Source organism: Nematolebias whitei, chromosome 17 (assembly GCF_014905685.2).
Source record: "Nematolebias whitei isolate Nwh7 chromosome 17, NemWhi1, whole genome shotgun sequence".
Taxonomy (NCBI): Eukaryota; Metazoa; Chordata; class Actinopteri; order Cyprinodontiformes; family Rivulidae; genus Nematolebias; species Nematolebias whitei.
The window spans coordinates 41969736-41985253 of record NC_056514.1 but is presented as its reverse complement, the minus strand read 5'-3'; the positions used below and the strand labels follow the sequence as shown (position 1 = coordinate 41985253).

The following is a 15518-nucleotide window of genomic DNA, read 5'->3' as shown; positions in this document are numbered from 1 at the left end:
AATTGACCCTCGATCCTCTTTGCATATGTGGCCTTGGCCCTCTTAATACCAGCAACCAGCTCTTTTCTTGTCCTACTCAGCTCCTCTGAGTTTCCAGACTTGAAGGCAGTGTTCCTGGCTTCCAGCAGGGTACGCACCTCTGCATTCAGCCAAGGTTTTCTGTTTGGGTAGCTTTTAACATTTCTGATAGTGGAGACGGTGTCAGTACATGTACTAATGTAACCCAGAACTGAGGATGTGTATTGGTCAAGATCAAGCGAACCTCCATTTTCAGCAGCTTCTCTGAAAACCTGCCAGGTCCAGGTCCAGATATAGGTCCAGGTGTATCTAAAAGACAAAAACGTGTTAAGGATGAAAAAAATAATTACAAATACAAAACCGAGTGAAAATCTTCACTTCGCTTCAGCCTATTCCTTTTTTGGTAAATAATTGATTTACCATTTTATATTGTTTTTCCCTTTTTTTGTAATGTTTTTAATTTACTAAAAATAAAGTTCCATCCATCCATTATCTTTACCCGCTTATTCCATTTTGGGTCACGGGGGTCGCTGGTGCCCATGTCCAGCAATCACTGTGCGAGGGGCGGGGGACACCCTGGACGGGTCTCCAGTCCATCACAGGGACAAATAGAGACAAACGAGACAAACAACCATTCACTCTCTCACTCACACCTAGGGACAATTTAGAGTTACCAATCAGCCTAACATGCATGTTTTGGTCTGTGGGAGGAAACTGGAGTACCCGGAGAAAACCCACGCATGCACGGAGAGAACATGCAAACTCCACCCAGAAAGGCCCCTGGACTGGGGTTTGAACCAAGGACCTGCTCACTGAGAGACAGCAGCTCTACCAGTTCTGCCACCGTGCTGTCCCCAAAAATAAAGTTGAGTTGAAAAAAATAAGTGTTGTCAGTTTGTCCTCCAGCAGTCTAAGTCTATAGCAGCATAACAAGCCGACCCTAACTATAGGATTTATGAAAAAGGAAAGTCTTAATCCCAGTCTTAAAACTGGACAATGTGTCAGCCTCATGGACAGAAACTGGAAGTTGGTTTCACAAGAGAGGAGCCTGAGAACTGGAAGATCTTCCTCCCATTCTGCTGCTGGAAACTCTAGGAACCACAAGTAAACCTGCAGTCTGAGAGTGAAGTGCTGTGTTAAGAAAATAGATCTGTAATATAAGATGGAGCTAGGTTGTTGAGAGCTTTGTAGGTTAGAAGTAAGATTTTGAATTCTATTCTGGATTTGACAGGGAGCCAATGGAGATAAGCTAAAACTGGAGAGATATGATCTCTCCCAGTAACTCCAGTTAAGACTCTGGCAGCAGCATTTTGGATCAACTGAAGACGTTTTAAAGAAGTATTTGGACACCCAGATAATAAACCATTGCAATAGTCCAGTCTAGATGTGACAAATGCATGGACCAGTTTTTCTGCATCATCTTTAGATCAGATGTTTCTAATGTTAGTGATATTACGCAGGTGGAAGGAGGAGGTTCTAGTAACGTTTTTAATGTGGGGGATAAAAGACATGTCCTGATCAAAAATAACACCAAGATTTTTAACATTAGAGCTGGAGGACAGATTAATGCATCTAAGGAGGGAGAAAGACTGAAACATTCATTCCTAAGGTGCTCAGGTCCAAAAACCAAAACCTCAGTCTTGTCTGTGTTCAACAGGAGAAAATTAAGGGTCATCCAGGTTTTTATGTCTTTAAGACATGCTTGTAGTCTAAGTAGCTGATTGGATTCATTGGGTTTAATGGACAAATATAATTGTGTGTCATCAGCATAACAATGAACATTTATCCCATGCTGTTTAATAACTTTAACTAATGGAAGCATTTATAAAGTAAAGAGTATTGGTCCAAGCACTGAGCCCTGAGGAACTCCATGACTAACTTTGGTGTATGAAGAAGATTTATGGTTTACATTTACAAACTGGAATCTATCAGATAGATATGATTTAAACCATTTTAGAGCTGTTCCTGTAATCCCAACATCATATTCAAGCCTCTGTAGTAAAATATTGTGATCAACTGTATCAAATGCAGCACTGAGGTCTAACAGGACCAGTAGAGACACCAGTCCATTGTCTGAGGCCATGAGAATATCATTAGTGACTTTTACTAGTGCTGTTTCTGTGCTATGATGAGCTCTAAACCCTGACTGAAACTCTTCAGATTATTTCTTTGTAGATGTTCACGCAACTGACCTGCAACTATTTTCTCTAGAATTTTTGAGATGAAAGTTAGATTAGATATAGATCTATAGTTGGCCAGGATTTCTGAATCAAGGTCAGACTTCTTAAGTATAGGTTTAATTACAGCACCCTTAAAGCGCTGTGGTACATAACCATCCATTAAAGACAAATTAAGTAGATCCAAAATGTGGACATTAATTAGGGGAAATAGCTCTTTAAACAGTCTGGTTGGGATGGGATCTAGCAGGCATGTGGATGGTTTGGATGAGGTTATTATTTTTGACAATTCAGAGCTCAACAGGACAAAAACTGTCCAAACATAAATCAGGCTCTAGTGAAATTTTTAAAGTTGCCTCATTTGACAGGGGACTAGAGATAGTAGAAGGAAGGATGGTTTGAATTTTCTCTCTAATTGAAATAATTTTATTTATAAAGAATCTCATGAAGTCATCACTACTTATAGTTGTAGGGAGACATGGTTCAACAGAAATGGGACTTTTAATTAGTCTAGCAATAGTACTAAACAGAAACCTAGGGTTATTTTTATTCTCCTCTATTAAAGATGAGTAATATAAAGTTCTAGCTTTACGGAGAGCTTTTTTATATGTTAGCAGACTATCTTTCCAAGTTAAATAAAATTCTTCAACATTAGTAGAGCACCATTTTCTCTCCTGGTTTCTAGATGCTGCTTTAAAGTACGTAACTCAGAATTGAACCAAGGAGCCAGTTTCCTCTGATTGATTACTTTCTTTTTCAGTGGAGCAATTTTATCAAGTGAAGTTTGCATTGAAGTTGTAAGATGATCAACTAGATGATCTAAGTCTCTGTTCTCTGATGCATTACTCTGCAAGACAGAGGAAAACATTGATGGAAGAGATTGTTTCAATTTGGTTACAGCATTTTCTGATAAGCACCTGCTGAGATGAGATTTACTCTCAGTGACTGTGTAGTCATTTAATGTAAACTCAAAGTTATTAAAAAATGGTTGGACAGAACAGGATTTTGAGGAACTATTACCAAGTCCTTAACCTCTACACCATAGGTCAGAACTAAATCAAGAGTGTGATGATAAGAATGAGTAGATGTGCGGACGTTTTGGGTAAAACCAAATGAGTCTATTAAATTATTAAAGGCTATGTTTAAACTATCACTCTCAACATCCACATGAATATTGAAATCACCCATTATGATGATTTTATCAGTATTTAATAATAAGTCAGGTAATAATTCTGATAATTCAGACAAAAACTGAGAGTAAGCGCCTGGTGGACGATATATAACAACTAGTAAAAGTATCCTGATGCATGCTCAATAATCCAGGTCGAAAAATCCAAAAAAGTTCAATCTGGTCCTCTGGACATTCAAAAAAACAAAACAAAGCAAAAAAATGTAGAAACGTTTCGTCTCTCATCCAAGAGACTTCTTCAGTCTGAGGAGCTGTATTCAGCTCAGTCTCTTAAATAGCACCTTCTCAGAGTGGATCAACCAGTTTGCTGCTGACAACCAGAACCAGCTGATCACATGCTCAAGAAGGACCATCAGCCTAACAATGGATCATTAGCACCTGATGGCTGTTTACTGTTCACAGAGGGCTGAGTGATACTAGCAATCACAGCATTGTAAGAGGGGGACAGTTGAACATGGAGGCTCCACCCCTGTTTAATGATGGACGGTTTCTTTTCACAAAGATGACCTCCTTTACTCCTCTCTCAAACCATCGTTCCTCTCTGTCCAGGATGTGAACATCTTCATCCCTGAAAGAGTGACCGCTGGCCTGGAGATGAGTGTAGACCTCAGAGTCCTGGCCTGATGATGTTGATCTTCTGTGCTGGTCCATCCTTTTGGCCAGTGGCTGTTTAGTTTCCAGACATGAGGGTTGGTCCGCGGTCTGAACGAGCCCTTTCGAAGAAGCCTCGCCTTGGGTCACGCGGAAAACAGTCACGCGGCACATGACGGCGGTCGAGGCGGCGGATTGGATGACATCCGTTCAAAACATGACGCATCACTTAAACGCACGTCCACTCCACGAACGTTACGCAGAGTGGCTAAAAACATGCTCGCCGGACAAATGGATGGACAGGGTGTTATGCAAAGGCTACACGCTGCAATTTGCAACCCGACCTCCTCCGTTCGGAGGAGTTTTAGAGACGGTCCTGTCATCACCAGACCAAATCTCATCCCTAAATGCAGAAGTCCAAGAGCTTCTGATAAAAGAAGTAATCTCCAGAGTTCCCAACGGAGAGGAAAACACAGGGTTTTACTCTCGCTACTTCCTGGTTCCAAAACGGACTGGAGGGATGAGACCGATTCTGGACCTGTCAGCTTTCAACAAGGCGATCATGGACAGACCGTTTCACATGTTGACAACCAGACAGCTGTTGGACAACATCCAGAGAAACGACTAGTTTGTTTCTATCACCTAAAAGATGCTTATTTTCACATACCGATCATCCCAAAACACAGAAAATTTCTGCATTTCGCCTTTCAGGGGATGAAGTATCAGTACAACAGGCTGCCGTTCGGGTATTCCCTCACGCCTCGTACATTCTCAAAGTGTGTGGAGACAGCCCTGCACCCATTACACAGAGCAGGGATGAGAGTTTTGTTTTACCTGGACGACCTGCTGCTGCTGTCACGCTCCAGACAGGAAGCAGTGATGCAGGCTCAGGTGTTGACATCACACCTATTGAATCTGGGCTTCGCCATAAATTTGAAGAAAAGCTCGATTTTTCCGCCCCAGACAATTGTTTATCTGGGTGTGGAATTAAACTCAACCACCATGAAAGCTCGTTTATCACAAACGAGAATTGACACTTTAAAAAGTCAACTCCGCTATGTAAGACCTGGCAGAGTGGTAACAGCTGTCTCTGTCATGAAGCTGTTAGGAATGATGTCATCAGCTCACACAGTGGTTCCGCTGGGTTTGTTTCACTTGAGACGCCTCCAGAGGTGGTTTGTGCGTCTGCGCGTGGATCCAGTAAAACAAAAGAGATGGATGATCACCGTTCCCCCCTCCGTGAGAGCAGAACTCCGACACTGGGGAAACACCCTGTCTCTGTCGGAGGGAGTTCCCGTCAGCAGACCCACGTCACACGTGTCAGTCTTCACGGACGCGTCGCTGTCAGGCTGGGGGGGGACATGCCTATCTCAAGCAGTAGGGGCGCTGTGGCCCCATCACACATCGGCCCACATCAATGTTTTGGAGTGTCGCACGGTGCTGAATGTGATTCAACACTTTGCTCCCGTGCTACAGAATCAACATGTGTTGATTCACACAGACAACAAGGTGTCTGCTGCGTACATAAACCGACAGGGGGTGTGCGTTCAGCCCAGATGTTACACATTGCATGAAAGCTTCTGTGTTGGGCTCACCAAAATCTGCTCTCCATCAGAGCAGTTTACATACCCAGTGTTCTGAACAGAGGGGCGGATGTGATGTCCAGGGGCGGCCCACGTCACGCGGACTGGACTCTCCATCCAGACCTGATGGCTCAGACGTGGCAGAAGTTTGGCAAAGCAGCTGTGGACCTGTTTGCGACACGAGAGAACGCTCAGTGTCAACTATGGTTTTCCCTGAGCCCACGAGACGAACCACCGCTGGGGGTGGATGCGTTTGCCCACAGCTCATGGCCCAAAACGCTTCTGTACGCATTTCCTCCACCTCCTCTGATTTTACGGTTCCTGAACTGAGTTCAGGAGGAGGGATTGACAGCTCTCCTGGTGGCCCCCGAGCACGTGAACGCACCATGGTTTCCAGTCCTGCAACGTCTGTTGTCGGGGCTCCCGTGGAAACTGCCGTGGAGGGAGGATGCTCTCCTTCAAGCAGGAGGAGCGATCAGGAGTTACTCAGAAATAGGCCAGCACCTGTGGGTCTGGCCGCTGAGCGGTCCCGCTTAGAGAGGATGGGTCTCCCACAGGAGGTAGTGCGCACAATTCAAGATTCACGTGCTGCATCTACCACAGCTCTGTACACATCAAAGTGGGCAGCTTTTCAGCGCTGGTGTACAGAGAAAGGTTTAGAGGCCACCTCGTGCCCATTAGGCGACGTGCTGTCCTTTCTACAACAGCTGATGGACAGGAAGTTGGCATTCAGCACGATTAAAACGTACGCTGCAGCCATTTCTTCCTGCCACGAAGGGTTCGGAGACAGAACAGCTTTTAATCACCCGCTGATGAAGCGGTTTCTAAAAGGCGTACAGAGACGCAGGCCTGCTTCACGCCCACTTGCTCCACAGTGGGATTTAACGCTGGTTCTGCGAGCCCTGATCAAGCTCCATTGAGCCTCTGTATCAGTTTTCACTTAAATTCTTGTCTCTTAAAACAGCCCTGCTGCTGGCTTTAACATCTGCTAAGAGGGTGAGTGATTTATCTGCCCTCTCTGTCGCTCCGTCATGTCTCAGAATCCAGGCTGACGGTAGTTCAGCTGATTTAAGACCAAACCCAGCTTTTATGCCTAAAAACATCACGAGCTCTTTTAAATCAAGAGTGATATCGTTGGAGGGGTCCCCCCACCCCCCACACACACATCAGAAGAAGAAGCATCTTTCCATCTTCTCTGTCCGGTGCGGGCGTTGACGTGTTACATAGCGCGCACAGCTGTAATGCGTCAAACTCAACACCTGTTTGTGCATTATAGAGATGCATCTGCAGGTCGCCCGTTATCCACCCAGCGCTTGTCACACTGGCTGTGTGAGGCCATTTCTGAAGCCTACAGAGCATCAGATTTAGAGCCTCCTGTCAACCTCAAAGCAAACTCGACCAGGGGTATCGCATCTTCGACTGCCTTGCATAACGGTATGTCAATGCAGGACATTTTGCACTACGACCGCGTGGTCAACACCCTGCTCATTCATTCGCTCTTATCTACGTGATGTGACGGCCCGTTCCATGACACATTCTGTCCTTAGTGCTCTAACAGAATGAATATTGTTGTTTTCATGGAAGTCTGTTTAAGCTCACATCTGTCTGCATGCATTACAGTGTGAGATGTTATCAGTCACAAGTTGTGTCTGTGATTTTGGTTCTATTGTCACTAATCAGTTCATGACTATTGTTACCAATCAGTTCATTTGATTAATAATCAGTTTATTTGTTGTTATTAATCTGTTTATACTGTTCAGCCATGAATTAGTTGGTTCATGCCCCCCCCCCCCCCCCTTCCTTTCAACATCTTCTCTTCCCGTCGAAATTTTCCGGGGCGTTCATGTTTTTTCAGAACGCATAGTTACACAACATGCGTCTGTGCATGGCACATAACTACGCAACGCGTAATTATGCACATGGGGAGCTGAGTGACAAGACTTTTTTGGGCAAGCTTCTGCTTCATACTGTGTTCGAATGGACCCAGTGAGGCGAGGACCACATCTGCTTCGCCCTTAACCCATCAGCGACAGCCTTAAAGGGCGAAGCTTATACGACATAGAACGTTGGTTACGTACTGTAACCCCAGATTCTATGAGTATAGGCGTAGCCCTTTAAGCGTCGGGCCTCACTGGCTCCTGAATAGCTGAAGAAAAAATAAAGCTATTTGGGAGCAGATTACCCGCTCTTAATGTAACTTATACGGATCGGGTGGGGCCCACACAGCAGGTGGGCGTTTACTAATTTTTTTCAGTGTGATGCTTACGCATAACGGGATAAACCCACTAAGCGAAGGCCTTAAAGGGCTACGCCTATACTAATAGAATCTGGGGTTACAGTACGTAACCAACGTTTTGCATGCTTTTCCCAAACTTCATTACAGTAGATTAAATATGGAACAATTTATTTTTCTATTTTTATTCTTAATAATTTACATGAGATTTCCATGTCAGCTTCTCATCAATAACGACACCCAAACATTTATTTCACTAACTCTGTTTATTAAACTTATTATAGTCCGAGTCAAAAACCATCCTGAGATTTGTAACAGACTGTTTTAGATGTGGCTGAAGGAGTCCATGTGTACAGGATGGCTTAAACACCATGACCTCAGTTTTCTGATCATTAAAACTTAAAAAATTGAAGCCATACATGCCTTGATATCATCGAGACATTTTAACAGAGGGTGAATGGAGCAGGAACTACTGGGTTTAAAGGGCAGATATATCTGACAATCATCAGCATAACAATGAAACAAAGACCATGTTTCCTCAGGATAGACCACAAAGGGAGCAGATACAGTGAAAACAGAAGGTGTTCAAGAATCGAGCCCTGCAGAACACCACAGGAAATAGGCACTGAAGCAGATAAAATATTACGAACATTAACACAAAAGCTCCTGTCACTCAGATAAGAACGAATCCATTCTAATGCTGCACATTCATCAGGAAGTGATGTCATTAGCTCCCCCTGCACTCCGACTTTAACATGTCGTCTTTCCACAGGACGGAGCTTCCGGAGCAGCCGAATCGTCCCGTATGCCGCCAACCTTCTCTTCGTTCTGTACGACTGTCAGCGCGGCCCGCGGCTTCAGTTGCTCATGAACGAGACTCCGGTCCGGTTCCCGGACCTGCCAGACGACACGCCACTCTACCGTGATGTTCGGGCTGCATACCGGCACCTGCTGGACGGCTGCGACTTCCACAGGGAGTGTGAGGGCAGGGCAGAGGGCCGGGGGCCCAACACGGAACTCTGACCTCATGATCCCACCCCCAGCCATAAGTCCCGCCCCCTCAGAGCCGAAAGCTGGCGTTGGAAGTCAGAACTGTCTGGATCTGAAGCCTCAGATAAGTTTCCTTCATGAGACGAGCTCATGATGAACTCCAACAAGATGGAGTTCAAACTTTGACAAAGGTAGGGTAGAACGTAGTGAGGTCTCACTCTGACAGATTTTTGGTGAACTGACTTAATTTTACTTGAATTTTTGCTTCTTGAAGCTTTAATTTGACTTTTAATTTAGCTGATTGTATTGGCTCCACCACAATAAAAACAGACTATTGTGAATGTCTGACATCAGTACTTCCTGTTGTGTGTTTTAAATTTTCTGTTTTTAGGGTGAAATATTTTATTTTCTTGGTGCCAAATCATTTTATTTTATGGGAGCTTTGTTTGTTGAAAGTTTCAAAATAAGAGCTTTAATAAAGTGTTTTTCAATAATTGAAACAAAAAAGTATCTTGTTTCTGTTTTTATCAAACAGTTTTATGACGTTCAGAAATCTGAAAATCAAACATTTAACGTTTTTTAGAACTTCCTGTTTGATTCATCAGAGATAAACAACAACAACAAACAAGCAGTGTTTACATCTTTGTTTATTGAATAAACGCAAAGATCTGGATCAGAGAATAAACAATCCACAGTAAAATGTAAACAAACTAACAGAAATAAATAAATATTTCTTCTAGTGTGGAACGTCAAAGGTTTTCAGGCTCCGCCCAGGAAGTGATCTAAAATCAGATAAAAGGATGAATGAGAGCTGAACGTAATCAACGATCAGCTGATTTATTGGTTCTGATCAGTTACTGATGAACATGTCGGGTCAGTCCAGTCCACTTCAGCAACACAACTCCCAACTTCTGATTAACAACCAGGCTTGGACAGGATTTTCACAATAAGAGCACCTCTGAGTGGTCCCAGGTCGTTGCTATGGTAACAGCAGAGGTGTAACGGTGAAGCGCAGTTTCTTCCTTTGTTTTTGGAGGCAACAGGAAGTAGAACCGTGGTCAACAGGAAGTGGTGACCCGTGCGTTCAGTCCAGAGCGGCGTGCAGCAGTGCGCCCTGACCGCCCGCAGTCTTCGACTGCTTCATCTTTGAGACGGCGGTCCGCAGGTCCGTCTGAGCGATGGGACGGATGGTGTCTTCCGAGATGCTGGGGAACGACACGTTAACGTTTGCATGTGCACGTGTGTGTGAACGTGTGTGAACAGGAACCTGTCCTGCAGCTCACCTGTCGCTCTGGCTGTGGACAAAGTCCCGGACGCAGAGCAGCGCGGCGTCACGACACATCTCTCTGAGGTCACTTCCTGAGAAACCCTCAGTCTCCATGGCAACATCTCTGAGGTCCACACTGGAGTCCACCTGCACGGGAGACAAGTGGACGCTCGTCAGCTGATGTCAGGTTTGTGTTTGATCTTAAATTAACAAATGAACTTTTGTCAACACCTTTATTATTTTTTCAAGTTCATTTTTAATGTTCTTGACCGAGCAGACTCTGAGGTTCTGCGAGAGAAAAGGAACCCAGTGAGTGGACGGGCTGCCAGGTAAACGGATCGTTGTCCCTCAGGTGTGTCCAGTACCTATCTTCACATGTGCACCCATTTCCCAGCATGCACCATCACACCCAGACCTCTAGCAGCTGCCCGGCAGCAGACAGAAAGTTGTTGAAACGAGTGTCCCTGATCCAGGACCAGGATGTGAACTCACCCTCTCATTGTCCAGGATGAGTCTGAGGATCTGCTGCCTCTGTGCAGCGCTCTGTAGGGACAAGCATCATCATCATCATCATCATCATCATCATCATGGCAGCAGGGTCCTGTTAACCCACCAAGACGTACCGGCTGGTTGATGTGGAATCTGGTGGGCATCCGTCGGAGGATGGCAGAGTCCAGGTCCTGGGGACGGTTAGTGGCCCCCATGATGATGACCTGACAGTGGTGGTCCGTGTCCAGGCCGTCCCACAGACTCATGAACTGAGCCTTCATCATGGCCGTGGCCTCGTGGTCCGACGTGGACCGGTTCCTCAGGAACGAGTCTGTCCACACACACACACGGACAGCCTGTAGGTGTGTGTGTGTGTGTGTGTGTGTGTGTGTGTGTGTGTGTGTGTGCGTGTGTGTGTGTGTGCGTGTTCTCCTCACCGATCTCGTCGATGAAGATGATTGACGGCTGCAGTTTGACAGCCAATGAGAAAACGGCGGCAGCCAGCTTCTGGGACTCTCCGTACCATTTGTCCGTCAACGTGCTTGGCTGCAGGTTGATGAAGCGAAACCCCGCCTCCTTCGCCGTTGCCTTGGCAATCAGAGTTTTACCACATCCAGGGGGTCCATAGAGCAGCACGCCTGTTACCATGGAGACAGGATGCGTTTTTACTTCACGGTTCTTTAAATTAAAACTTTTTATAAAGTTAGAAAAAAATGATCTGCTAAAAACAATGTCAAATATTAATTAATAATATTGTTTTAAAAGAAAAAACATTAGTTGTAAAATCAGTTTAAGATTGTGTTACACGTTTGTTTTGTGTTACACGTTTGTTTTTGTGTTACACGTTTGTTTTGTGTTACACGTTTGTTTTGTGTTACATGTTTGTGTTACACGTTTGTTTTGTGTTAAACGTTTGTTTTGAGTTACACGTTTGTTTTGTGTTACACGTTTGTTTTGTGATACACGTTTGTTTTGTGATACACGTTTGTTTTGTGTTACACGTTTGTTTTGTGTTACATGTTTGTTTTATGTTACACGTTTGTTTTGTGTTACACGTTTGTTTTGTGTTACACGTTTGTTTTGAGTTACACGTTTGTTTTGTGTTACACGTTTGTTTTGTGATACACGTTTGTTTTGTGATACACGTTTGTTTTGTGTTACATGTTTGTTTTGTGTTACATGTTTGTTTTGTGTTACACGTTTGTTTTGTGTTACACGTTTGTTTTGTGTTACACGTTTGTTTTGTGTTACACGTTTGTTTTGTGTTACATGTTTGTGTTACACGTTTGTTTTGTGTTACACGTTTGTTTTGTGTTACACGTTTGTTTTATGTTACATGTTTTTGTGTTACACATTTGTTTTGTGTTACACGTTTGTTTTGTGTTACATGTTTGTTTTGTGTTACATGTTTGTTTTGTGTTACATGTTTGTTTTGTGTTACATGTTTTTGTGTTACACGTTTATCACGTTACACATTTGTCTCATGTTACACGTTTGTTTCTAGTTACGTTTGTTACGGGTTTGTCACATGCACATGTTTGTTTCATTTGCTAGTGAAGACTGTCGGTCATCCAGGACTTGGTCAATTAAAAAAAGTTCAAGAGAAAAACCAGTGGACGTATCTTGTAAGATGTTTCGTCGTCTGAGGATCTTTCTCAGTTCAAAGAACAGAGTGGGGTTTTAGTTATGAAGCTGAGGTAAGATACATGCATACATAAATATATTGCCCTCTCAGTCCTCACAATAAGAGGTTTGTTAGTCGGAAAAAACAAAAACTGGAGAGAAAAAAGAAACTGTCCAGATGATCTGACTGAACATGTTTGGATTTGTACGTGGATTATGGAGCATGAACTTTTTGTCTTTGTTAATCTGACTCAGAGGGGCCGCTCTGGTCACATGGATGAATTTCCTGATAGGTGTGAAAGTGACTGGGTATCAGGCCTAAAGCTGCATTACTGTATTTTCCACCGTACACGTCGCACCGCCCTATAAGTTGCATCAGTTCATATTTGTCTAATAAAGTGGAAAAATCCATAAATAAGTCGCTTCGCTGTATAGGTTGCATCTATTATGCGTCAGCGGTGACACGTCGCGTTTGTTACACGTAACCGCTGACAACCCGGAAATGTGGACGGGTGTTGTGTCAAAAACCGATGAGCTGCCAAATGACAGCCACGGGAGCGTGCACGGGAGCACTCTAACAAGATTTTAGCAAGATAAACACTTAAAAACAATTATTTGTTTGCTCAAAATTACAGTAAAGACGTGTCTCAATCTAACTTTTGCTTCATAAATGCACTTTAATGGTCAAACCAGCTGCATATCGCCGGGCGGTGCAGCTGGTTTGATGGTTCCAAGCAGAGAGCAGAATGAAGGTGGGGACCCTATGGCAGGCTGATTGAGTCATTAAAAGCTGGTGAAGACCGTCAGTCATCCAAGACTTGGTCAATTCAAAAATGTTCGAGAAAAACAAAGTATAAAGTATAATAAATAAAGTTCAGTTGTTTTTGTCTTTAACTTTCTTGAATTTGTCATTATAGCAACATTTACCTATTACATGATACAACAGCATGCCATACTGCTATTGCTACTCTGCTGCCATCAAGTGGCTGAAAGTGGTATTGCTCTTTTTTTTTTCCAGTCAGAATGAATGAAAATGGTCATATCTCAGCCAAAAATTGGTTTATAAATATGGAAAATAATCCATAAATATGTTGCTTTGGCCTATAAATTGCAGGGCATGTAAATTATACAACAAATGAATTATAGGCCGAAAAATACGATATATGCAAATTTTTAAGTTGTAACCCACTGGTCCTGAATATTTGTGTTGGTGACATCCTCCTTATCTTGACTGGAGGTTTGTGATGAGGAATCAGCTCTCTGTTGTAATTTGAAGAACTTGCTTTTTTGATGTTCCTTGCTCATGTCATGCTGTGATAAAAGCACATGTTCAACAAAACAAAAGACAACAACACATTCAGGACCGGTGGCTTAGAAATTTGTCAAACAGACCCTGACACAGCCTGAGAAAGCTGTGCTGGAGGAAGGACTAAACTTTACCATCTCTTTTTTTGATTCATATGTTTATTGATATTTTTGCATAAAGAACAAAGGTGTTTACATATTCCAGGGTGTAAAAGTGTCGAGCATAAACAACCTGATTATTACACCAATGACTTTAAGATGCATGTTTTCAGGAACAAAGAACATACACAGAACACCTCCTATAGTAAAACACACGGAAAGAACATAAATAGTGAAAAAACACAAACACATGTACACATGCATATACAGGTCCTTGTCAAAAAATGAGCATATTGTGATAAAAGTCATTATTTTCCATAATGTAATGATAAAAATGAAACTTTCATATGTTTCAGATTCATTGCACACCAACTGAAATATTTCAGGTCTTTAATTGTTTTAATACTGACTCTCTCCTCCCTGGGAACACTCTCCATCACTTCATCCAGATCTTTGCAAAATGTATCTTTCTTCTCCACTTCACATCCAACCTATGGAGCATAACCAGTCAATAGGGAGCACCAGCCAGTGCATCTCAGGTTCTAGACCCAAGCCCTGGTAAATGGTGAAGGTTGTGTCAGGAAGGGGATCTGATGTAAAACACTTTTGCCAAAACCATAATGCAAAGCGAAACCATACCAGATCAGTCGAGGCCCGGGTTAACAATGACCTCCACCAGTGCTGTTGACAAACAGGGTGCTGGCGGAAATTGTGCTGTTAGTTGAAGACCAGTGACAACATTTAGCATCAGACCTTCTACTTCTACCTTCAGACACATCACCCTATCTGACACTCTCTTCACCTCTACTACATTCTTTGCCAACTCCTCCTTCAGGACCACCTCTACTCCATTTCTCGTTCTATCCACACCATGGTAAAACAGTTTGAACCCTGCTCCAATGCTGCGAGCCTTGCTGCCCTTCACTTGGTCTCTTGGACACATAAAACATCTACCTTCCTTCTCAGCATCATGTCAGCCAGCTCTCTACCTTTGCCTGTCATTGTTTCCACAGTTGCAACCCTCAGTCCTACATTCTTGACTTTCCTCTTCTCCCTCTGTCTCCTGACACGTTTCCCTCCTCGTGGTTTAGCTTTAGGACTGACACCCAGGCATTTTCACAACTATCAGGAATTTCAACCATGTGACCAGAGTGGCCCCTCTGTGGGTGGGACTAACAAAGACCCTAACAAACCTCTACTGCGAGGACCGATAGGGTAATCTATGTACTGTATGTCTAGCTTGAAGCCCACACTCCGTTCTTTGAACTGAGATAGCTCCTTGGACAAGAAGTGAAACGTCTTCTGTTACAAATAAAAGTCCACTTGTTTTTGGCTTGAACTTTTTTGAACGTTTCACGTTACATTTTTGTTACAAGTTTGTGTTGCAATTTTTTACGTTTGTCACATGTTGCATGTTTGTTTCATGTTACATGTCACATGTTGCATGTTTGTTTCATGTTACATGTTTGTCACATGTTTCATGTTGGTCACATGTTGCATGTTTGTCACATGTTGCATGTTACATGCTGGTCACATGTTACATGTTTCATGGTACATGTTTGTCACATGTTGCATGTTTTATGTTACATGCTGGTCACATGTTGCATGTTTGTTTTATGTTACATGCTGGTCACATGGTGCATGTTTGTTTTATGTTACATGCTGGTCACATGTTGCATGCTACATGCTGGTCACATGGTGCATGTTTGTTTTATGTTACATGCTGGTCACATGTTGCATGTTTGTCATGTTTCATGCTACATGCTGGTCACATGTTGCATGTTTCTTTCATGTTACATGTTTGTCACATGTTTCATGTTACATGTTGGTCACATGTTGCACGTTTCATGTTACATGTTTGTCACATGTTGCACGTTTCATGTTACATGTTTGTCACATATTGCATATTTCATGTTACATGTTTGTCACATGTTGCATGTTTGTTTCATGTTAC

General features: G+C 43.2%; 2 protein-coding genes across 2 annotated transcripts in view; one reads left to right on the top strand and one right to left on the bottom strand.

Moving 5' to 3' along the window:
* minpp1b (multiple inositol-polyphosphate phosphatase 1b) overlaps nucleotides 1-9193 on the top strand; it is a 16724-nt gene extending 7531 nt beyond the window's left edge. The window contains exon 7 of the mRNA XM_037691312.1: nucleotides 8564-9193. Within this exon, the coding sequence (XP_037547240.1) occupies nucleotides 8564-8814 (251 nt within the window). The 3' untranslated portion in view covers nucleotides 8815-9193. The remainder of the gene's footprint in view (nucleotides 1-8563) is intronic.
* Nucleotides 9194-9469: 276 nt separating this feature from the next.
* The window catches only part of atad1b (ATPase family AAA domain containing 1b), a 10714-nt gene continuing 4665 nt past the window's right edge, over nucleotides 9470-15518 (bottom strand). The window contains exons 5-9 of the mRNA XM_037691311.1: nucleotides 10975-11175; nucleotides 10672-10868; nucleotides 10541-10591; nucleotides 10065-10195; nucleotides 9470-9986 (exon numbers count right to left, since the gene is read on the bottom strand). Of these exons, the coding sequence (XP_037547239.1) occupies nucleotides 9866-9986; nucleotides 10065-10195; nucleotides 10541-10591; nucleotides 10672-10868; nucleotides 10975-11175 (701 nt within the window). The 3' untranslated portion in view covers nucleotides 9470-9865. The remainder of the gene's footprint in view (nucleotides 9987-10064; nucleotides 10196-10540; nucleotides 10592-10671; nucleotides 10869-10974; nucleotides 11176-15518) is intronic.